The sequence below is a fragment of the Xiphias gladius genome, chromosome 1, assembly GCF_016859285.1.
Source record: "Xiphias gladius isolate SHS-SW01 ecotype Sanya breed wild chromosome 1, ASM1685928v1, whole genome shotgun sequence".
NCBI classification, from domain to species: Eukaryota; Metazoa; Chordata; class Actinopteri; order Istiophoriformes; family Xiphiidae; genus Xiphias; species Xiphias gladius.
This window is the reverse complement of record NC_053400.1, coordinates 12,849,594-12,873,193: the sequence shown is the minus strand read 5'-3', so window position 1 is coordinate 12,873,193 and position 23,600 is coordinate 12,849,594. Positions and strand designations below refer to the sequence as shown.

Here is a 23,600-nt window from a genome sequence, read left to right as displayed (position 1 = left end):
AAAATTCAATTGTTATACTGCTTTATTGAGTGTCCTCTATCAATGTAGGAAATTTACAAGAAAATATAATGTCACTATAATTTAAAGTTCTGATTCTACAATAACAAAAAACACGGTTTTGTGTGCCTGTCAGGATGTGTCTGGCAACCCAGCTTTTCTGGCTTTCACTCCTTTTGGATTCACTGTGCTGCAAGGAAACAGGAGGGTCCATTTCCTCAAATGGTGAGCACAGATGAACAGTTAAACCTCGACATGGTATTGACATGGATGGTGGATTGTAGCTCGATAATACTCACATTCAAAAGAAAGGTCACAGCGTGTGCGTATGTTTCTGGCCACATGAGAGCCAGACTTTGTGGCTGTATGCGTATGAAATTGTTACATTTCCAAATTATTTTCAGCGGCATTTATACTGTCCTTTTATGCACAATTGGAAACACGAATATGCATCCTTCTTGCGTTAACAGCTTGTACAAAGTAGAGTGCCAGCAAACTCAACAAGCTGCTTAATGGTCAAGTCCAAATTTTCAAGTTTCTATGTCGTAATACACAGCGAGTGATTTAGGATAGATCAGCTGAACTCTTTTTCAGAATAACAGATGTGCTTTACACCAAGTTGTTCAAGGTGCCAGAGAAGGAAAATGAAAATCCAAAAATGACTTTCAACAGCTTGTGTTGCATAATCCAAGTCTTCCGAATCCAAACTATTACACTGTTGGTCCAAACAACTAATTTTTACTCCATTGTCTTTAGGATTTAGATTCTTGATCCTGCATTGATCAAATGTAATAATACAATACACCCCATCAGTCATTTTGTGTTTTGAAAAAATAAAAATAGATAAAGAGTTCACATACAAATCTAAATTTGTGTAAAAATGATCACAACAGAGTGGAAACTGTATAAGTGCCATGAATTTGTCTTGAGAAAATCATTTTTATTGCAGTGTTTTGATTCTGAGCCATATGTTTGAGAGCCAAAAGTCCAAAACAAAAATATGGAACTTTTATACTTAAGCTTATACCAATCCACCAGGAACAGTGCAATGTTTAAATGTGACTTGGCCTTCTCCATTGTGTCGTGATGATGATTGGTTGCCATGATTTGACACAACCACTGTGTAAGACATCCATGGTGGTATGTACTGTATATGCAGTAGAAATAACATTTCATATATCTTCAAACTTACTGAAACATGAGGCAAAAAGAAGCAAAAGTCACCAGTGATCTGTCCAGGATTTTAGTAACCTTACAAGTCAGCTGAGTAAACCAGCTGTGAAGCAGCATGCTCAAAATTTTTCATAAACTGAGTTGCTTAGAGGTGTTGTTGTTGTAGAAAACTTTTTTTTAAAATCTGTTGTATCTTATTCTTGTAATTTGTAATTCTTGCAATCTATAATCAATGTGTCTAGACCTCTCTACACAGACATGAGACTGTTGGGATTATTCATTTACCTCCAGCCAAAATGAATATTTTAGCACCCTTGTCCTTTTCTGTCTCTCCCTTCTTTTCCTGCCTTTCTCTCGCTTTTGTTCTGCCTCTACCTCCCTCTTTGATTGTTTCTGTTGTTCTTTCTCTTTACTTTACCTTGTGATTTTTGTTTTGCTGTTTCCATTTCTCATTGTTCTTTTCCTCTCTGTCTGTCTGGCCTTTGTTCTGTCTCTGTATCTCAGGGAGGAGGTGACCAAACTCAAGTTTGAAGCAAAGACATTCCATATATATGCAAATCAGAAGGAGGTACGCGTATGCATTATTAAAAGGCTGCCTTTTCTGGCCTGTGGAGCTCAGGAAGTTAAATGAGTATGGCCTTGTTTTATGCATGGAGAAATTGTCACTGGGGAGCCAAAGTAATCTATCCTTAATACAGAAGTAGCCAGGAAATGATGGGACAAAAATGTGTGTCAAGCCATGTGTTTTAGCATACAAAAGAGCAAAGTAAAGCCACTGTGTGACAGTGGGTAACATACTGTATGTTCTGCAAGTCCAGATCCTGGAGGGGTTGTTTTGACTGATGGGTGATAATGTCCTGTAGTCAAGAGCTCAGAAAATCTGAGAGTTTTAATGTCAGGAAAGACTTTACATTTGAAGATAAGCCTTAGGACAATCCGAACACTGTTGTCCGTCAGTATCAGAGAAGTGTGAATATTTTGTGTCATTATAAACATGTAATATACATATGAGTTGCTGTGTTGGATTTACAGGATAAGAAAATCATACTGACCTACTTTGCACCTACACCTGAGGCCTGTAAGCATCTGTGGAAGTGTGGAGTCGAGAATCAGGCCTTCTACAAGTGAGTCACAGCACCTGCAAAAGTTTACTTCAGAATGGACTTTTCATTTCATTTACGACTGTATTTATGATTTTTCTCCCCATTAACTCACAGGTTGGAGAAGTCGAGTCAAGTGCGCACTGTGTCCAGTAGTAATCTCTTCTTCAAGGGTAGTCGCTTTAGATACAGGTATCAAATGCACACGGTGTATTTGTAGCACTTTATAGATGGACAACTCAGGAATATTAAGTACATGCCTTGGCTAAAACAGTTGTACACAAATTCTTTGGTTCTGCAGCGCTTGTTTTAGTGGTCTCGTTTTGTATAAATCACAGATTAACATACTTTCTTTCCCTATCTTTTCTCAGTGGAAAGGTTGCAAAGGAAGTAATGGAACAAAGTGCCAAAATTAAGAGAGACCCCCCTGAGATTCACAGGTAAGATTTCCTATATTAGTTAAATTGTGCAGTTTATTGCTTAAACTGAATACTTGTTATGATGTATACATTTTATGTATGTTTGTGCATTCATGCTTACCTGTGTGCACATGGTGGTGCATATGAATGTTTTTTTGTGTTCGTTTATGTATACCTGTGTGTTCGTCCAGGGCTGGCATGGTGCCAAGTAGGAGCTGTCCATCCATCACCCACGGCCCTCGTTTGACCAGCGTCCCTAGGACCCGACGAAGAGCTGTGCACATCTCCATCATGGAAGGTATAACACACACACACACACAAGAGTTGAGAAATAGGTTTTAAAAAGTATGGCTGAGATAATAAAAGCACTCGGTATGTTGACAGGAGGTCAAGGATGTGAGTCCTCAGACCGCCTAAAAGACATTTGGGTTTGGATGTGTGAGCAAGAGGCTGCATTGGTCAGTGAGCCAGAAAATGTCTCTTAGTCCAGTTTTTCCCAACCATTTTTTCAGAAATACCCCTACAGCCCTGCCCGATGAACTCAAGTACCCTTTCTCCCCAACGCCACATTCATCTTCATATGAATTTATTTCAAACTGGATCATACATAACACTATTAGCTAAATAAAAGTTGAAATTGTTACTAGGATTTTTTTCATACAGTTGAACGGTCAGTGTATAGGTTTGGTCACGCCTGCATGGGTACCATTAGTGGCAGAACGGAAAATGAAATAAATCCATCTTCATTACCTAATTATTTCAACCTTTTTTTTAATCAGATTGTAATTTGTATAATCTTTCCTCGTACCCCCTGGCAACTGCAGAAGTGCCCCTTGTGGTACAAGTGCCCCAGGTTGGGGATCACTCTCTTAGTCCATGTGACTTGATTTGCCATCGATTACACACCCCCAGCGCAAAATCTCTGGGGTCCCACCCACAATTTTAATACACTCACACATTATCCCTATAAAGAATAAAAATGTGTGATCTCTCGCTCTCTGTCTCTCGGATGTCTGCTTTCGGACACACACACATACACACTCAAGGAGCATCCATCAGCCAGTGGCCTCAGGCATTATTTTGACGTGAGAAAGTCATCCTGTCAGTTTATAAAGGGCACTTACTGTACCCTCTTTCCTTTAACAGGCTATTAACCTTTTGCCAGTGCTGCCACTGTGAGTGCGTTTGCTGTTGTTGACCAGCCTGAATAACTCTAAATAAACTTTTTGATCACAACAAAAAAGGTCTTTTGTCACACTACCCTCCCTCTTGTCATTGACATTATAGAACAGGCTCTGACATTGCACCCCACTGTTGCAACAGTGTAACACATCCCCTGTGTTTTGTCCTGTTGCTCTGTCTGTGCTGGTGTTTCCACTGGTAATAATATCTCAGGCTGAAAATAGCTCCTGCTGTCAGCAGCCATGCCTTGTGTGTCACAGCCGACAGCAGGGGGGGGACAAGGTGAACTGTGGCACAAGTGGACCACATTCCTGTGCCTTGTCTTTCACTCTCTGTCCGTCTTTCTATTTTATCTAATGCTGTCAGCCTGCCTGCCAGCATATGGGAGCTCGCTGTGGAGAAGGGAGTGCTGCTTAGCTGCTTAGACAGACAGCAGGAGGACAAAGAGGAGACGCGGTCGTAAGAATTGACAGAACGCAGCTAAGGTTAGACAGGTGTTTCTTTGCTCCCCCTTGAACCATGGTGAAGTGTCTGATCCAGATTAAGACCAAGGTGAACGTTCACTTGCGCATGATCAACTATTGTTATCGAGATGTGAAGGTGCGCGTGCTGTCCATGGGACCCAGGATCTTGGGCAAGGCCCTGGGGGTCCTACCCCTTTTCCCTGCTCTCCCTGGGGGTTCTTCCACCTCAGGCTCTGGTCCTGGGAAGGGACAGAGCTCCAGGACCCCTTCCAGGCTAGCTGTCCCACCCCAACTCCATGGCTGCAGCCTACCAGACAGTAGGTCAGGTAAAAAAACCAAGACTCGTTTCGTAATGCAAGATTATGGCATTTTTGTGGTTCTTGAGAGCTTACATCCATTACCATGGGTCCTGGATTTGAATAGATCTTGTATTTCAACTGTACCATTTTGACTCTGCTTTAGAGTAACAATAAATGCAATAATAAATGTGATGGTCTCACACTGTGAGACTGAATTGTTCAAAGTGTAACTGTTCTGTATTTTCACGACCCTAACTGCAAGTGGCAACTCATACACTTGCAAGGCTGCACACATGCACATTACTTCAAACAATTTATATTTCCCTACTGTTGTGTTTATTGATATTAACTGTGGTTTTTGCCTCCATCAAATATTACACAGAAATATTCACTACTTTATTACTTTATGTGTTTGACACTGTGATAACACACACATAGTAAATTTCCATAGATACTGTTGGGTATGGTTTCCAACTACATGTGTGAGGAGATAATATGTTTGAACTGATTTATTCCCAGTTATGTATAAGAGAGTCATCATGTCAGATAATCTCTCCTTAAATTCGGTGTGTATCTTGCAACAATACCTCCAAATGACTGAATATTGTATCTCCCTTATGAACTGCCTTCCTCTGCTATGTGTTTTCAGGTCTGGAGTCCCTTCGAGACAGCGCCCACTCCACGCCTGTGCGTTCTGTCTCCCATGGCGACTCCTTCATGCCTTCCCGGGGCCAGATGGTGGACGGCAGCGAGGCAAGTACATCAGCAATCATCTCCGATGAGGCCTACAGCCCATCAGATAGTGTGCTGCCTACACCCGTGGCCGAACATGGCATGGAGATGCCTTTGGCTCGCCATCTCAATGGCTCTCCCTGCAGCATCGATGAGGAGAAGGAGTCAGAGGCAGGGACGTCGAAGGAAGGGCAGGCGGCAGAGTTCAGGCCCGGCAGGAGAGCTCTGCGCATGGTTAGGAGCAGGCCGTCACCACCGAGCGATGTAGAGGAGCTGAACAAGTTCGTCCTGAGCGTGTTACGTCTGTTCCTGGTTACTATCGGACTGCTGTTCGCCCTGCTGCTGCTCCTCATCATGCTGACAGAGTCAGACCTGGACATTGCCTTCCTGAGAGACATCCGCAAGACACCCGAATTCCAGCAGTTCCACTTTGAATACTTCTGCCCTCTGCGGCGCTGGTTCGCCTGTAAGTTACGATGGATGGGAGGTTTCCTCATCAGCAAGTGAGGCCAGGTGAAAAATGCAGAGACTGAGTGACACTACACAGGCCTCCACTGATGGAGATGGGACACATAAGAGACGGTAAGGTCAGGAGAGACGGTAAGAGGAGGGAAAAGGAAAAAGGTGGCAGCCCTGTTCCCGCTGTGGACTCAGCTTCTCCCAGGAAGGAGTTCCTGTCACAAGCCACGGACTGTCCCCTTAATAGCCTTGTTTATTATGTTTGACCATCACTGCGAGGAAAGAAAATCACATTTTACTTTGGAAATTATTATTATTTTTTACAAAAATTCACAGTAACAGGGTTTAATTTAAATACTGAAAGGGACAAGCAAGTCTGAAAGACTTCAGTTATTCAACCACTGATAACAGTTGCCTTTATTTTTGTATTAACTAATATGTTGTAACATTATTGTAAGACAGAACGACTTGGTGTTGGGGTGTGTGTTGTGTGACGTGAGAGTCCGAGTAACGTTTTGAAAGAAGACGAGATGGGGGGCAGTCTAGCTCATCTAATTTTCTCATTTCAAAGCCAACAACAACATTCATGATGATTAAATGTTGTTATGATCGCTGCTATGAGACTGATAACTACTGTTTGGAATTGTAAACAGATTTTTTTGGGGGGAGGGGGTTTCGAGGAAGCGTGAAAAGTAAAATTCAGTACTTGCCGAATGTAGATCAGTCCTGACTAAAATAATATTTGCAAATATAAAATTTTGTTCTATACAGTTTTTAGGCAGATATGTGGAATTTGCTGCATAGAGCAAAAGAGAATTTAGCACTTTTAGGTAACTGTTAACTTCCCTGACTGTCCAGAATTCTCCTGATGTGGTATACAGCCCCACATCTGGCATATTAGATTTAAACAAGTGCTAAGAATTAGTTGCAGTAGCTATTTGACCCAGGAGTGATGTCGGTGCTGCCCTGTTAGGAGCCTTGAATGATTTTTTTGTAATAAGTGTGACTTAGTTTGTGGTCAGACGTCTGTTAACAGTGTGCTCACGTTACCATTTTTTGTCCAGAGCACCAATAAATCATCCAATGACTATAAATTAAGCTTTTGCAAGGATATACAGTAAGTAAATAATGGAGGTGGTAGGTGTACTGATTTTATTAAATATCAGCCAAACAATGCTAATAACTACAATCAACTCGTGTGTGGAAAAGTTGTCACTTTGCCGTAGTTACTTTTACAGTAGTTGTAAAAGTGATGGGACTGTGTGAGCTAGTGCTTCAGTGATAGCGAAGTGTTTGGTTAGCTCTTTTGACTCCCACTCTGTACAAGGAGTTTTATCTTGATGTGCAATACTGTTAATATAAAAAAACTCAAGATCCTTTCCATGATGGGAAATTTGACCTTGTTTTACCCTTGTAAAGTGCAAAGATTTAGTGCTATTTTCCCACAGTATATACAGTTAAGAGAGTTAATGTTCCCATTTTTTTGTTTCAAGACCAATGTTCCATTTTTGTTTACGCCTGCTGTGTTCAAATTTATGCATTTATCTGTAAAGGCTGAATATATTTAAATCATGTTTCCATTTTTGTACAAACTGATGTCTGGTTGATTTCCTCACAGTGACTTAATGGACAGTTTTCAGCCCGCACTCACTCACAGGAGAGCCTAAAATAAGTCATGTTTACGTCCTACTGCAGTCTTCATCATTGCACCTACCAAAGAAACCTCTGTTGTGTGATGTTTTTCAGTTTGCATCAACAGATGGATACTCTGATAGTCTGCTGTCCCTCTCCAGCCTTATGTTATTTCACAGATTAGCCTACAGCCCAGAGCAATCAACAGCATAATTTAAAACCACAGTCAGTTTGTGACAGTTAACTCACAACAAACCCTACAACTGCTTCATTACAATACTGTAAGTAGATTTATATGCTGTGTGCCAGTGGTAATCCTAGGCTGATCCGCAGGTGTACAACATTATACCTAAAAACAATACATGGATGTATTATTTATGCAACAAGAGGTTTGGTTTAGGATAATGACTGGCCGAGAGGTTCCGGATATCCAGGTGTCCAGGGACAGTTTGCATAGTTATTGTATTAATATTCAAATTTTTGCCAAAAGTTTCCACAGGTTGAAAGTACAAATGAAAACTGTCCTCTGAGAATCCCTGCAGTATTAAATACCAGGCTTTAAATGTTGATGTTATTTTTGTATGTACAGTACTGATATTTTCAAATTCAACAAGGGTGAAATGACCAGAAGTATTAATAATTCGCACGTTTTTCATTTTGTTGCAGAGTTGGATGAGTTAGAGTAACAGAAATATTGACTATATTTATATTCAATTGAAAAAAAACATTTTGCTGATGTTTGTCAGACTTGATAAATTACTGCTGTATATGCTTTAATTCAGATGGTGCTTGGTGGTTTTTGATTGATGTGTTAGGTGAAAGGTACCAGTTGAGGCTGAAAATTTGCTTTTTGCCTCCTATAATGTACTTTAAAGTCTCATTTTATGTTCATGTGTATGAAAAAAATCCACAACATAATTTGAGCAATAAATATTACAGATAATGTAATGAATACTAATAACCATGAACTGCAAACTAATGTTCGTCTCTGTCAGCTAGACATGAAAAACGTCCTTTGAATCCTCTCAATGTAAAACAGCCTATAGGTGCATGTGTGAAGGGAATGGTGCCGACTGTTCCTGATTACCCACAGCGGTAGGCAAGGCTCTGTGGTACTGATACTTCTCCAAAATTCCTATTGTCCCAAAAAAAAAAAAAAGGTGGGAAAAAAAATTTAACGTAAATCTTGTTTGATTGTTGCCTAATCCTAGACTGCTCTTCGACTCATTTTATCGAAAGATTAGATGCAAGTTTTCCTGTGAAAGTACATGTAAATGAACGGAACTTCTGGCAGTAGACCCATTTTCACTTGAAGCGGAGCAGTTTATATTTTTAGCCAATTTAAAAAACAGCAGAAGTAGCACACTCAACTACCTGAATCCTTATTTGTGCAATGCAGTTCAATATATGGATTTTTTTGTATTGTTAAAATCTGTTTCATATCACTTGAACGGGCACATTGACAAAGAAGGATGACAGTTCCATCCAACTTCCGTTGCTTTTGTTTTACTGAATTGTGTAAACAGGAATAAAGCCTCAGATGTGGTCTCCCTGTACCATGGCCCCCGCACATGGAAATGTGCTGTAAGCATGTGTTCTGCATTTATTACCTCCAGCAAGACTGCATATTTCCAATGACTGACTGAAGACTGGTGTACTCCATTTATGAATAAATATAATCTCTTCTTGACATCTAGCAGCTAGTGTGGCTACAAGTTCCATTCTGAATTCACAGAAGAAACAGTCAACAGCATAACCCAGATCAGTTTTTCAGTGGCCCTGCTCTATAACAATAGACTGGTCACTGATAACATACACTATGCTTTTATGTTACAATGCTGCCTGCTTAAGGGGCCAACAATACTACCACTGCTGAGACTAATAATATTCATAGTCGAAATGGTTAGAATAAAAATGTCTCTGTATTTATTTGTTCTATTTGCTTCAGAAGCCACATATAAAAAACATGAAATGAACATAGTCAACTTTACAAACAGGCGCCTTTCAGAGTCAAAATAATGTTGCCCCTACAAATCCACTGCGCCACAAAAAAGCAAACAATATAGAGGGAACCCATTTTAGAACTTGCTTGGGTTCTGTAAGACATTTGGAGAATAAAAAAATAGCAAATATGATAACAGAAAAGTAAAGAGCAGAGTCAACAACACATACCCCCAAATGCCCACGTTTAATCACTGGTTGCCTTTAGTGCCTGTATAATGATTTCTAACCATTGCATTTTCACTTTTTATTTTGAATCCAACTGGATGTCAGTAATGGAGTTACTGCTTAACGGGGGGGGTCTAATCTTAAAGTGGACATCTCTCCATGAACTGACCTATATTAGGTTGACTAAAAACTTTTTTTCCTTAAAAAAAAAAAAAAAAAAAGGCAAATGTGACATATCTGAGAAAACATATTGAAAAGTTCCAATCGGGAGAAGTCAAGATAATTTCCAAGGCACTTAATACCCCCTACAGCAGCATAAGGAAGGAGGAAACAAGCACAGCTGTAAATCTGCCAAATTTGATCCAAAAATTAATTTTTTTTTAGCCATTGTACAAACATTGCAAAGGAGGATTAACACATCCTCTGCACCATGAAGGTTGGCAGTGGCAGCATCATGCTGTGGGCAGGCTACTTTATTAGTAGTCTGACAGCTTGTTGAGGGGAGAGGGTAAAATGAATGCAGGAAAGCACAGGTATATAACTGAGGAAAACCTTGCTGCCATCTGCAAGAGAACTGTGATTTGAAATTTATTTTCTAGCAAGACAACAAACCCAAATATGAAGTCAAATCTACACAGGAGTGGCTTCAAAACACAGTAATGACCCTCGAGTCCAGACCTCAGTCCAAAATTTGTGGTAGAACACTGTTCACCCACAGTCCTCATGAAACTTCAAAGAACTTAAGCAGTTTTGCAAAGAATGGACAAGAGTACAGTGTCCTCATGTAAGCTCATACAGACCCAACCACCAAGTAGACTGAAGGCCGACAGGGGTAAATATACCTCCTTGTTAATGCAAATAGGTAATTAGCCAATCATGCAGCTGCAAATCAATGCGTCAAAGCACGCAGACGTGGCCAAGAGGTTCGGTTGTTGTTCTAACTAGATATCAGAGTGGGGAAGAGATGTGATCTGAACAAGTCTGAGGGATAAATATATTTTTATATAGACATGGTACCAAATTTTGCAAATGATGCATTTCACTGCCTATGTAACAAGAGCAGCTTTGCATCACAGCTTGACGATCCTCAAATACAACTTCTCTCTGACACTACTTACCCTGTGTAGCAATAAACGGGTATTTTGTTGTGAATAATTAGGAAGAAAATTCTCATACTTTGCTAGTGACACTGCATTAACTCACGGGGTATGAATGTTTATACTGTACCTCTGAGTGTAGTATCTCTATGAACATGAATGGTGACTTAAAGAGTGTAAGTTGATATTTAAATTAAAGGTATGTTACTTATCTAAAGTATGAGAATTATGAAAATACTGTATTAAAATCTAAAGAGGGGAACAAGCAAGAGACAATATTGTCACAACTTGCTTCCAGCACAGATATTTACACCCTTACTGAGATGAACTATATTCTTACATGTTCTTCTACCCTGCTGAAGGCAACCAGAAGTGCATGTCATCCATGATTTGGTCTTTATTTTAGCCAGAGAAGACATGCAGACGCCCTGACGCATTGCCCCCCAGTAAGGCGTTTCTTGTGGGGTGGAAAGCAGTGACGGACAGCACTGTGTTAAGGTTCTCGTCATCCATGAAGGAGTGCTGGGGCTGGCCACTTTCGTGGAAAACCTGTACCCTCCGAGGCTTCAACATGCTTCCCACCACAAAGCAGTCTTCCTGTTTGGGGTCCCACACTGCTGACAGTTTACTCAGCCAGCGGCCTGTTTGCATGTCATGTCTGAAAATTGAGAGGACAGGTCGTGAGTAAGTTCAGGTTACACAAGTCTCAAAAGCACAGAAACAGAGAAGAACAGGAAAGCACAAAAATTATCATTGATCCAATTACAAAGTTTAAGTTCAAATGAATGGATGTACCTGATGCTTGTCAGCAAGGGAGATTTTGTAGTCATTGCAGATGTGTCATATATCCTGTAACCAAAAAAAAAAAAAAAAGTCTATAAATTGAGCTGGGATTGAAAAATAAACTACATTTTAAAAAAAAAAACGTAAAAAAAACCCAATTATTCAAAGCGCTGAGCTGGCTGCACCTTATGTGGTTATCCATACAGGAAGTGAGAACTCTGTTCCCCGTGCAAGGGGAGAAATGAGCGCTCGATATGCTTAAAGAGTGGCCATGCAGCTGGGAGACTGCCTTGCTTTTGGTCTTCAAGTATCTGCTGTCGTAAATATTCACTACCCTGCAGACAAGATTAAAACATTCATTTAACTTCAAAACGACAGACCGACACAAGATAGAGAACTGTAAACAAACAGATCTTAATGGAAAAAAGTAAATAAAAGTCAAGGATCGGCCATACCTGCTTTCTGCCACAGCAAAATACTGCTTCTGTAAAGGGTGGACGCTAACACAACGTAGAGTCTTTGGGTCCAATGAGTGGAGGGATTCGTGAGTGTTTCTGCAGAGAAATGAATCACCAATATAGCATGTTCATAACAACAACAACGATAATATCATTAAGAGAAAAGACTTCCATTTTTTCATCCAAACTGTTATTTTTCAACACCATTTGACAGAAACCAAAAACTATTTCTAGCCATCATCGTCACCAAAAATACATTACCCTGGGGTGCGCCTGTCGACGATGGCAACTTCTCCATACCAGTTCCCAACGACTAGTGTCAAACAGTCATGTGACATAAAGTCAAAGGTTTTCAGGCCGTCGTCAATATCATACACCTGGAACAATAAACAAAAAGACTGACGTCAACTGGTGAAAGGAGTAAATGTGCTGGACAGATGATATTTTAAGCTCTTTAAAAGTCAGTTTACCTTACAACCTCTACAGTATAAATTTTTAAAAAGTAAATTTCGCTCACATCATCAAATACAGCCTTCTCTACATCCATGCAGCGCAGAGATCCATCATAGCTGAGACTCAGCAGGTGGGTGGCATGAGCTCTGGAGAACGCCATGCAGCCCACTGGACGAGTGTGAGGCTCAAAAAGCAGCACACCATCATCCCCCCAATCGCCACCCTGAAGGAATAGAAACATGCAAAAAATGAATGCAAGTTCCTGATTTATATTTCATATGAAACACTTGTGAAATTTTAAGGGAATTTATGTGTTCAGTGATAAACAAATGGCTTCCAGGAATTTTTTTTATTTATCATATAAAACTTCGCAAAAAGCTGTTCTCACTGCATAAGCAATGGTAAACAAGGGTAAACAATGGGACCAGAGCAAGATGAAAGGGAGACTAAGTAAATGAGTGGATGCTGAAGAAAGCCGAAGAACAGAGCTATAGGCATTTTCCTGTAACTCTGTTGTTTATCAAAGTGTTAGAGAAGTACATCAAGGACTGTTGCTATGAGCTTGACTTGAGCACACTTCCTGCCCTCTAGTGGTCAAATACCCGCTTTCAACATCATTAAGATCAGAGCACCAAAACAACCTACCAACTTCCAGAGGCCAACTTTCCCCCACTTGTCTCCTGCAGCCATCAGAAGGGTGCTGGTGCAGGGGTGAAAAGCAGCAGAGAAGATGCGATCCTTCACTACTTTGGCCACTCTTTCCTCAGTTATCCTCATGTTCTTAAGGGTGGATCTGTACCTGCACCAAGACACCAGTGTAGACATTGGTCAAGAAGCCACTTATATGCCCCCTTGGCGATGGAGCAGTCACTTCTTTATTAGCTGAGCAATAAGCTGAAATGTCAGAATCAAAACTTTAAAACTTACTCTTTCAGATCAAGCTCCACCTTTCTTTCTTCTGTTGATTCCTATGAAAAGAAAAGCAATTTTAAGATTAACTAATTGCTTCACAGGCAGCCTAAGAAAAACAACAATTACTAGACCTACAAAGACGCAAGGATGCATATCTCAAGGTTAGGCATTTCCAAGATATTTTTAACTAATCACTCTAAATATTATTCTGTGTTCTTGTGCCAGAGGCACAACAGTCAACATCTTAACAGCACGGCATGCATTCACTATTTTCAGGGAAAAACAAAAACTTACTTTAACTGTAATATAAACTTTATCTTATATGACCTCCTTAAAGTCACAAAGTGCTTTTTGTTTATACGGAGGTTGTCAGGAAAGAAGACAAAGCATGGACTATGTTAAAAGCCATCATGGCAGCCGAATATTAAATATGTTAGGACAAAATCTCAGGGATGTAATGACAACATGAAACATCGCATTAGCCTAGACAGGTGACTCCTACCTCAGAGCAGAGCTTAAGAAGTTGTGAAGGTAGCTTGCTTCCCTCTTCCATGTTGACTGGAGCCATGGGCATAGGGCCAGGAGGCTTCTTGGCTGGCGTAGACTTTAAAGAAAGTAAAAATAACTGAGGTGAGCAACAAAAACAAGAAAAACAGCAAGAAAAGGAAATGAAGGAAAAAGTGGACAGACAGACAGAGAGCAGTGGAGCAGCATGATGCTGTACATATATATATATTTATATGTGGCTATACCTGTTCATAGATCAGCGTCCCCCTGGGCTCAGGGGGAAGTGTCAAGACCTCTGCCTCTTTATTTTGGAGACGAAGGGATTTGCGAGCGGGCAACACTTCTTTTGCAGAAGCCTGTGACCTGCCACCACAGAAACTTTGCATTACAGTGACATCAAGATTTTTGAAGACTTTCTGACTTTAGAAAGCTTATTCTTAGAGTTGAAACTAACTAACAGACAGACAGTCTAAAGTCTAATCTTCAAAACAACACTCAAGAGACCCAAAGTGATCAATGTGCAGTGGTATGAAATGAAAAAAAAAAAAAAAAAAAAAGCTCATGTTTAAGAGGATGGAACAAGATTTAATATTTTTACTTAATGATAACTAATGATCAGAACTGCCGGATGTCTTCATTTTTGTACAGAAATGAATTACTATCAGCATTAAGTACACTTTCAACTCTTTCCTACACTTTTGTTTGATTCAAACTCAAAAATCACATTTAAATTAATAAACAGCAGTATAATGCATGATATGCATGCAGTGACTAGGATGATGTTGCATACGTGCACAGTGAACAATGAAGATACTGAATGCCAACTATTGTGTTGTTGTCACTACATTTGTAAGCTTCTCTGTAAAACTCACCAGCTCACCATTCATGCCAGATGTCATGCACCCTCCCCCCAAATAGTTTTATTCAAAATTATTGCTAGACTCAATTATGAGCTTTGTAATAACAGTCAGTCTCTCGGTCAACTGTACCTCATGAGACCCCTCTGCGATGCCTTTGGCCGTGTCAACTGCTTGAGCTCCTCGCTGGCCTTTTGACAAAAAAAAAACAAAAGTTAAACACCCATCAATGACAGATAGAGGAATGAGTCACAACATGGCTATAGATAACTTAGCGCACCCATCTCTGCAAAATACAGACAAACAAACTATTCTGACCCACATTTTCCCTTCATGCACTCCAGAAAAGGATCCAGTTCATTTGAACAGGATAGTTGAGGGGATGTGAGGTCGTTATGAGCCCACTTCAATGAGAATTCTAAAGTTTACACTATTTACAGCGTTATATATTGATACTGTTAGCTGAGCCAAGGTCCCCCTTTTAAGTTAACTTAAACCAAGTTTTTTATCCAATTTTTATCTAAGTATCAATAAATGCAATGATTCAATTTTATTCCTAGTAAATCAGTATATGTCATTTCCTTTCTTGTGTTATGTTTGTCTGCATTATTTATAGTATGACCAGTTACAGATTCTGACTTCTGGGGTGGTTAGACGGCTTGATAGTTGTCATTAGGTTTTGTAGCTATTCTAAGATTAATTACATGGGATTCAGACTACCTACCTACCTACGTACCCAGACGAAAACTGCTATGAGTGTAAAGTTAGGTTAGTGAGAGATTCAAAGTGTCAGTAAAAACAAATCATACAGCCCTAAAGCCAAGCGTCCCTGGATTTATGGTGTCAAGGTCAAACCATTCGGCTACATCTACCCCACCTGTCTACCTACCTGGAATAGGTTGATGGACGACAGGAACGCCTGGTTCTGTCGGATGTTCTCCAGTCGCTCCAGTTCATATGCCGAAAGTCCTCCATATGCACTCTGTGTCACACAAAGATACAGCACTGACATTCTGTAGAAACGTTCAATAACTTTTCACATCGAAGATGACAACAGTGGTGTGTGTGTGTGTGTGTGTGTGTGAGTGTGAGAGAGAGAGAGAGAGAGAGAGAGAGAGAGAGAGAGATCAATCGTGAAGGGTTTTCACACTTACAATTGCAAGCTCCACATCACTTGTTTCTGCATCCTCCTCCTCCTTCAGGTCCAGTGCCTTATTCTGGGCGTTTTTGTCATCGTGCGTTTTTGTTTGCTACCAACAAAACGTTGGCTTATTAACAAAAGAAAAAACAAAATGACATGTTCTTGTTTCTACGCGTTTCTGTTGTGTCCCTTACCCGTTTCCTCTTGGGCGGTTCAGCTGTGCTGTCCTCAGGAGAGTATAGAATGCGTTTAGGTACCAAGGCCTTTCGAGATGATCGTCGAACCGCTTCCTCGAAATTCACAGGGGTCCTTTCCTGTAAGGTGCGCTCTATTAAAAATGAACTCACAACACACCGGACTTACGCCTAAAATAATGCTTGGCCATGTCTACCTTACTAACCAACTATTAAATCATATAAATAGAGTGTGGCATCCAAACTTAAGTAGCTAACGTTTATGTTTTTCAGCTGTTAGCCAGCACAGATAAAAATGGAGCTTAAGATGAAGAAACCAGGTTCAAAACCTTCAGCAACTCACAGATGGTTGTGCCTTCACGACAGCTTCGCGTTTTATTCCTCTTGTCGACATATTAGGACGCGTACAACGATACACGAGCTTTTTCTTCGAGAAAAATGCGAACAGGTAGTACCTGCACAGCCCTCAGCTCGTCCTTGAGATGATAATTGGAAGTCTAGGAGAATAATTGGCGCCACACGGTAGAAATGTTTTGTAACTAGCCCCCGTCCCTCTGTTGTGAAACAGACTCCTAGCCGCTCATTGGTTAGAAATTTTACGTCATCGCAATAAGGGGTTGTTCTCTGCTGCCAGTGGCCAATGAACGCCTTGCAATTTGATTGACGTCTCGTCTCTTGCCCCCGCGTCGGCTTCCACAGAGCCAGTGATAATGTCGACACCTTTTGGCAGATTTGGGCAATAGCAGTGACAGGAAGCTGAGATAACTTAACTATTGATAACCCTGGTCTATTCATACACGAATAACAGGTCCAAAAGTAAGATATTAGTTAAGAACGTTTCGGCAACAAACAGTTGACTGACACACACTACCAGTATTTCTCCATGCTGAGTTAAACTAGAAAATAGTCAGTCTCCTCAGTAGACAAACACACCCATGCACACAGAGAAAGAAGAGGCTATCGCTACTAAAGGCAAAAAATATGAGAAAAAACAAACAATTGCTTGAAGACTGAGCTAACTCCTTAATGGACCTTTTGTGAATGGCCATCTCAGCAGTGTGTTGAATCTGAGCAGCTCAAAGAAGCAGCCTGACCTCGTCTTTGAAGACGTCTTTGAAGACATCCAGAGATTTTTACACACTTGATTTTGTCTCTATAGAGCCACGTAGAGGCCACTCACTGAGGCGTTGGTAGGGTAGTAATTTCTCCTGTATTTCCCCATTGATGTTCCTTGAAAAACTGTAGTGTTCCAAGCTTCTAAGCAGGCATGGTTTATATGGCTGAGTATGATTAAATACATTTTTTTCTGTAGCCATTGATAACGTTAATTGTCTCAAAGGGCTCCACAACACCAGTGTAGAAACAAAAATGAAAATAACTTCTGACCCTATAACAGGTAGAAACACTCAAAGTAACCTCAACAGAAAATGCATAACACGGTAATGTTGAGAGTGTGAAAAAACAAAGATTTAATTCTTGTAAGAAACATTATACAAAATACATTTAAACCCAGTAAGGACACTTTGACAAACCTCAGGCATGCACACATATTATGCCCTTAAGATGTACTTGTGCATGCACATGATCTAGTGGAGCTGCACCATAGCTAAATGTGCAAGAATGTGGTTACTGGGAAGCCCTGAGCTTGTAGCATGTTGTAGTTTATTTAGATGGTGATGATGATGTGAAGAAGATGAAGGAGACTCTGCTGATATTGTCTTGATTGCATATAAAGGTTTATTACAAAAAAGTACAGCGTCAAACCAAGCATCTTCAGATCTGCTTGTGAGAGGGTGTGAAGCCAATGAACCACTCAGAAAATCAGCCTTGACTGCCGACTCTTAAATAAGGCAGTTGTATTCCTAAGAAATGTCACTAACGTATGGTTTCAATCACAAAGCATTAACTTCCTTTTCAGACTGGGAGGCATCCTCTGAGGACCTTTGACCTAGGGCCTCTATGAGAACATATAAATTTAGCTCTGCGTATTTAACCTTACACCTCAATGTGTGAGAGCATTAAGTAAACCTTACTTAAAAGCGAGTATAAAATATGTCTCTGAACTTTTTCTGATATATGTGCATTCACGGTATGTAGTCACAATATCTAAGTACAGTTTTTTACCACCTGAGCTGACGCATTTCTTTCCTCTTGTATTTGGCATCATGTTTTCTTATTTCTGTTTTGAGTACTGAGTTTATGCCAAGTCCTTGGATGAGCCAAAATTCTTCAGGTAACAAATGAAAAAACATACAGTAAATATCAGAAACACCAACTTGCCATCACATGGACTCCATTTAGGTGGTTTTCCTCAGTCCTCCACTTTGATGCCAGGTTGCTGCTCAAATTGAAGGTAGAGGGTAGCAAGAGCATGCAGCAGGTCCACACTTTTTTTCCTCGCTCGATCAAAAAATATCTGATGGAATAAAAAATGGTCCTTGAAAGCAGTAACAAGTTTTCACATTGAAATACAAACAAAGACTATATTTACCTGTCCTTTGCCCAGGCTGTACCCCAAGTGTTCTTCACAATCCAATATGGCGTGCCGTTCTCCTCAGCACCGTAACCCATAGCCGGGACTACATGATTCACCCTGTCTGCTGATGTCTGACACCGGGTGCTAAACAGTAATGCTTTTAGATCAACAGAGTACATGGTTTTTGTGGGGGAGTGGGCTGCTCTCCTACTTGAGTATCGTATTAGCTCATGCCTATCAAAGATGTGTTGTGTAGCTGTTTCTGTTGACATTTTCAATATCTAACCCATGAAACAGAACGGTACCAAATGTTATAATCTTCTGAGTTACTATTAACGATAGCTGAAGTGAAGTGTACCACCATAATAAATCACAGTGGTCAACTTGTGAATAGCTCCTTCTTAGGGATGGATATGTTCCAAGCCTGCAGGCAGTACGCTGTGTGACGAAATGAAAGGCTCTGTAGCAGAATACTTTTGTTCTGATCACTACACTGGCCTGAAACCAGTGTGTACAGGTAACAAAAGCGGTACAGCACTAAATATAACCCAAAAAAAAAGCACAAAAAAAATGATTGAATGCCGAACATACTACGTACTACACGTTGTTCATGGGCAACAGTAAAACTGTGAGTGCTTGAGCTATGGAGGTCCACGTCTCACCTGGGGTAAACGCCCTCTTTGTAGTGCATTAATTCAGCTGTAACGTCAAAGCTGAAGGTCACAGGATTGAGCCAGGCCACAGAATCAACCATGGCCTTTTCATCATACTGGGAAAGGACAACCATACGGGAAGTTTAATATGAAAATGAACAGCCGAATGTGGTTAGGAGATAAAGTTAATGTAATGTGAGTAAAATGTCAGCAATGTAGTATATCAGACAGTAAAAAGTATTCTCAACATTGGTACAACGTCACACTATTATAAGAAACAAATTTGTGTATACTATAAATGGCCACTTCCGGCCTCTTCCTCTCATCAGGTTACCGGCAATGACATGGTTTATTGTAACTTTGTGACCCGACATTAATTTCTTAAACGACACTTGTACAATGTTTTGCACAAAATAACTTTACATCTTGACTCATACTATGTTCACAACATCCAAGACAAAAGCAGATGCATATGCAGGCTCAAAATGGCAAGTGTCATAATAAAACAGGAAGTACAACATGTATTTATTAAGATTTTTCTAAATTAAAAAATATATAATGAAACTTTACTGAAGAAAAGTCATACTTAGCCTTTGTAGGGATAGTACTCCTCTGTCATAAGACCTTTGTTGTATTTGATGTACTCAAATGCCTGGCTGGGTAGCCCACTGAAACAAACTAGGTTGTTTTGTTATCTCACTGAGGAGAGATCAGTTATTGCTACAACTGGTTAATGCCTTATAATAAGTGCAACTTATAATGTCATAAGTTGCAGCTGTAACTATAAAACCTAGTAACTTCTAACTTACCCCAGGCATCCATAATTGTTGAAGTCTGTGGCACAGTCTATCAGCTGTTGCTCAGACTGAAATGGAAATAAACAAACTGCATTATGCTTTAATACAAAGGAATATATAGAGCCACACAATGTAAAGTGGAGTCCTTCAAATTTCACAGCACAGGTCTGACACGAAAGGCCAGATGTGAGATCCATCCAACAAGTGCAATGGAAAACTTAATTCTTAAGCTTGCTTGTGTGATAGAACAGTTTGGATTTTGCTTGAGGAAGTTTAACCCTATTGACCTTGTTATTACTGAATTGCAGCAATAGTCTGAAGAATATAGAACGTGAGTGTAATCTTTGTTCGGGGTCGATTTTGTCTGACTGTGAGATTATGGTCGCATTTGTGCAAACGTCATGAAAAAAACACAAGAAAGACAAACTTTTCTTTAGGGAATCTTTACTTTATAATTTCGACAACAAGTTGGGGACCAGGATCGGATGCTGAACGTGAACCAGTGTTGAGCTCATGGCCAAAGGAAAAGCTGCGTGCAGACAGGAGTATGGGACTTTTGACACGCTCTAATAGCCTACCTCCCCTGATGACAGCTTCATAACCAAGGTCAATTGGGGGAGAAGCGGAGCACTGGAGGCCTGAGCCCGGCACTAACAGCATCACTGTGAAAAAGGCTACAAACGAGATGTCAACTGAGAGCTTGCTTTCTAAGGCGAGAAATACCATTTAACTACTTTGAAAACTTTAGTGAGAAGGATTCTTTTGCTATTATTTTTTGAGCACTGGCGGAGAAAAACCAAACAGACATTGTGATCTATTTTTGGTTCCTCAGTTGTACAAGGTTGAAATTGCATAAATTAGAAGACCAGGTAGAGAGACAGTCTGCTTAGCAGTGGCGACTTATTTTATTATTTTGAGAATATCAATCAGACTGCTATAATGGGATCCCAAGAGAGTAAGGAAAAGCCCGAGGGTAATTCCACCTGTGTGTCTGGCAATTATCCACCAAAAGTCCAGTATATGTTAACAAATCATCGTGCAGACAGCTGCACCCAATTTGAAATGTGGATCAAAGACTTTTTCTGAGGGAGGCAGTTTTGGCCCAAGACAAATAGATGCATTGAAAAGCAATTTGGAAAAGAGGGAAAGATAGAATGGCAAAAAGGAGAAGGCAATGACAAAAAAAAGATAAAGAAATTCACCCCATTTAGCTGTATACCAGAGCCTGCTGTAAATATGATGTGCGCAATCACGGAACAAAGGGGGAAATACACGAACAACTGGCCGAGTGGGCAGCTACCACCGTAGCCAGGACACCCAAGTACCCAAGATTTGATGTGTAGTCTTTGGCAAGAAAACTCAAATTAGACTCTGTATATGCAGAAAATGCAGTTAGTATACACAGCAGCATATCTATAGATCTCCTTAAACGAGCTGACAGCTGCATGTAGGCACAACAAGTTCAGTACATAGCTGACAGTGATTTGCACTGCACGACACATGACATGGGCTGTGTCTCACATGATGCAGACAAAGACCATGAAAATGAATGGTTCAGAGAAGGTTTCGTACCATATAAGTTGACTTTAAGATGCCTTTACAGGAAAAATTAGATGCGCCTCTTCCTCTGTCACGATCCCCGCTTAACTGACCAAATATTTCCAAACATTTAGTTCATTTCCACACATCTCTCTAGCTAGGAGCAGGCAGAGACAGTGGGAGGATCTGGAATCATGGGTGAGAAGTTGCAATGACACACAGCAGTGGGAGGAGACAGAAATACCACAGGTATTTTACAATCAGCACTTTAACACATCACGTACAATGAGTTTGATGGTCAAAAGATGTGTACACCTACAACCACAGAGCATACAAAGATACACACATCAGTATCCACAGTTATATAGGTAATGTCAGCAATTATAATCCGATACATGTTTTGTCAAATTAAGCGAGTATCTCCTCATGGTCATCTAGCTGTCCGTTCTGTGTCTACGCTGAAAAAATATCCGGTGTTCCTTCACAACCCTGGCTCTGTAAATGGGAAACCAAGTGGCTCAGATCAAGCCACAAAATACTCTTCCAGCAAATCCATAACAGGGGGCGCTCATGCTCATGCAGAGGACAGGCTGCTGGAACCAGTTGCACTCTGACCTCTACTGACAGTGTTTGGTATGGTCTTAATAATAATCTGTGTCTACCAAAGTAACTGTTTCCCCTTTATGCAAAGTTGTCACATGGCTTGGGCAATGTATGAACGGGGGGGGGGGGTCATCACCTGGTTAACCGCATACCATATATCAAGGCTGAGTCCTTGCTGCAGCGACTCCAGTTTGATTCAAGCCCAAAACTGTTCTCAACCCATTTGAAGTATTGTTTGGACGACCAGTGAACACAGGAGTTTGGCCAGAGGTAGTGATGAAATGTTGAGATATTGTGCAACTTTGTCCTCTACTCTGAAAATCCATCCACACACAGGTGAGAGCTGCGTTGCCCCAAGGACAGGAGGGACAACAAACAAGAGATTGGTCGTGGTAAAGGACATCCAGAGGAACCACTCAAGGAACCCAAGAGGGCAAGGGCCATTCAAAGACCACGGATTCAAACCAGCCACTGTAAGAGAGTCCCAATCCCCTTCGGCGACTTCTTGCCAGCAGTGCATCGACATCACCCTCCAAAACCGTCAGGACTTAGAAGAAGCTGACAGATACTCTGCTGAGTTGTCCAAAAGCCCACTGGAAGTATGTGATGCACAGTAGTGCTCTACACTACTGACAACACGCACATGTAGGTTAAAAAGAAGAAGAGGTAAAGACTCTGTAGCTTCTCATGCCAACATGCACATACGGTACTTAGGTTGGCGAAGCTTATTCAGGATGGGAAGAATTCTTCTGGCCCTATATCAGCCTACTGCAGCACAAGGTGGTGTGTGTGCTGTGTTTGTTACTACCTGTTGCACCTCGATTCCAGCGAACGACGAAGGATGGACAAGCAATTCAATTAAGACTTCACAATATGACACAAATGCTGACCATAATGGACTCGGAGGATATTAAAGCATGGGTAAGGACCAGTCCTGCTGACACGACTCCCTTTAGTAACTGAGCAGTTCTACAAGAAACCAGAATCATAAGTTGGTAATGGAAACCCAAAAAAACATAGTTTCCATACAGTAAATGCAACAGACGCATAACATGAAATGTATTGTAAAATTTCTAATACCTGTTGCTCTGTCAAGAGGAAGAATTTCCTGAATTCCTCAAATGTCATGTCTGAGAACTTATTCAGACCCACTAGATGTGAAAATGAACGGCTGTGTCAGAAAAGCATTCCTTTCATAACCTATTAATATGATACACATCATTTTAAAATTGGCAGTGTATCTTTCGTGGTAATAATCTATACATTAAGCATTATGAGAAAGGAGTTAGTTCAGAACTGTACTGTACTTGTGAGGGAGTGATTCCCGGCAGTAGTTTCAGCGAGGCATTGAGGAATCAATGACATTTTGCATTTAACAAAAATAAACTAATAAAAAACAACCAACACACTTCATGAATATTTACTCACCTTCGAGTGAAATCAACTGTGTTAAATGAACAAAACTAAAAACAGTAGCCTCCAACAAGTTTTGAGGATGTCGCAT

At 40.6% G+C, this 23,600-nt stretch overlaps 2 protein-coding genes and 1 pseudogene across 3 annotated transcripts in view; 1 reads left to right on the top strand and 2 right to left on the bottom strand.

Moving 5' to 3' along the window:
• Positions 1-8,423, top strand: part of LOC120805329 (FERM domain-containing protein 5-like) — a 72,076-nt gene extending 63,653 nt beyond the window's left edge. For both annotated transcript variants that reach the window (XM_040155608.1, XM_040155522.1), the window contains 7 exons: positions 134-222; positions 1,675-1,738; positions 2,203-2,294; positions 2,388-2,462; positions 2,642-2,710; positions 2,881-2,987; positions 5,284-8,423. In XM_040155608.1, coding sequence (XP_040011542.1) covers positions 134-222; positions 1,675-1,738; positions 2,203-2,294; positions 2,388-2,462; positions 2,642-2,710; positions 2,881-2,987; positions 5,284-5,873 — 1,086 coding nt within the window. In that variant the 3' untranslated portion in view covers positions 5,874-8,423. The remainder of the gene's footprint in view (positions 1-133; positions 223-1,674; positions 1,739-2,202; positions 2,295-2,387; positions 2,463-2,641; positions 2,711-2,880; positions 2,988-5,283) is intronic.
• A 943-nt stretch (positions 8,424-9,366) lies between these two features.
• On the bottom strand, positions 9,367-16,592 carry wdr76 (WD repeat domain 76). Its single transcript, XM_040155260.1, has 15 exons — positions 16,372-16,592; positions 16,029-16,148; positions 15,848-15,943; positions 15,583-15,675; positions 14,826-14,884; positions 14,082-14,199; positions 13,832-13,933; positions 13,345-13,385; positions 13,063-13,216; positions 12,482-12,640; positions 12,226-12,341; positions 11,962-12,060; positions 11,692-11,841; positions 11,519-11,572; positions 9,367-11,381 (listed from the first exon to the last, which is right to left on the bottom strand). The coding sequence occupies exons 1-15, from the start codon at positions 16,420-16,422 to the stop codon at positions 11,126-11,128; spliced, it is 1,668 nt and encodes a 555-aa protein (XP_040011194.1). The 5' UTR covers positions 16,423-16,592; the 3' UTR covers positions 9,367-11,125.
• A 1,778-nt stretch (positions 16,593-18,370) lies between these two features.
• Positions 18,371-23,461, bottom strand: LOC120789801 (annotated as a pseudogene).
• Positions 23,462-23,600: the final 139 nt, after the last annotated feature.

Coding starts and splice junctions, on each gene's coding strand:
- wdr76 (XM_040155260.1), bottom strand. CDS start 16,422: ATGTCGACAAGAGGAATAAAACGCGAAGCTGTCGTGAAGGCACAACCA. Junction 14,200..14,825: donor TCGCAGAGGGGTCTCATGAG/GTACAGTTGACC, acceptor CTGTGGTGGCAG/GTCACAGGCTTCTGCAAAAG. Junction 12,641..13,062: donor AAGTTGGCCTCTGGAAGTTG/GTAGGTTGTTTT, acceptor CTATTCCTTCAG/GGTGGCGATTGGGGGGATGA.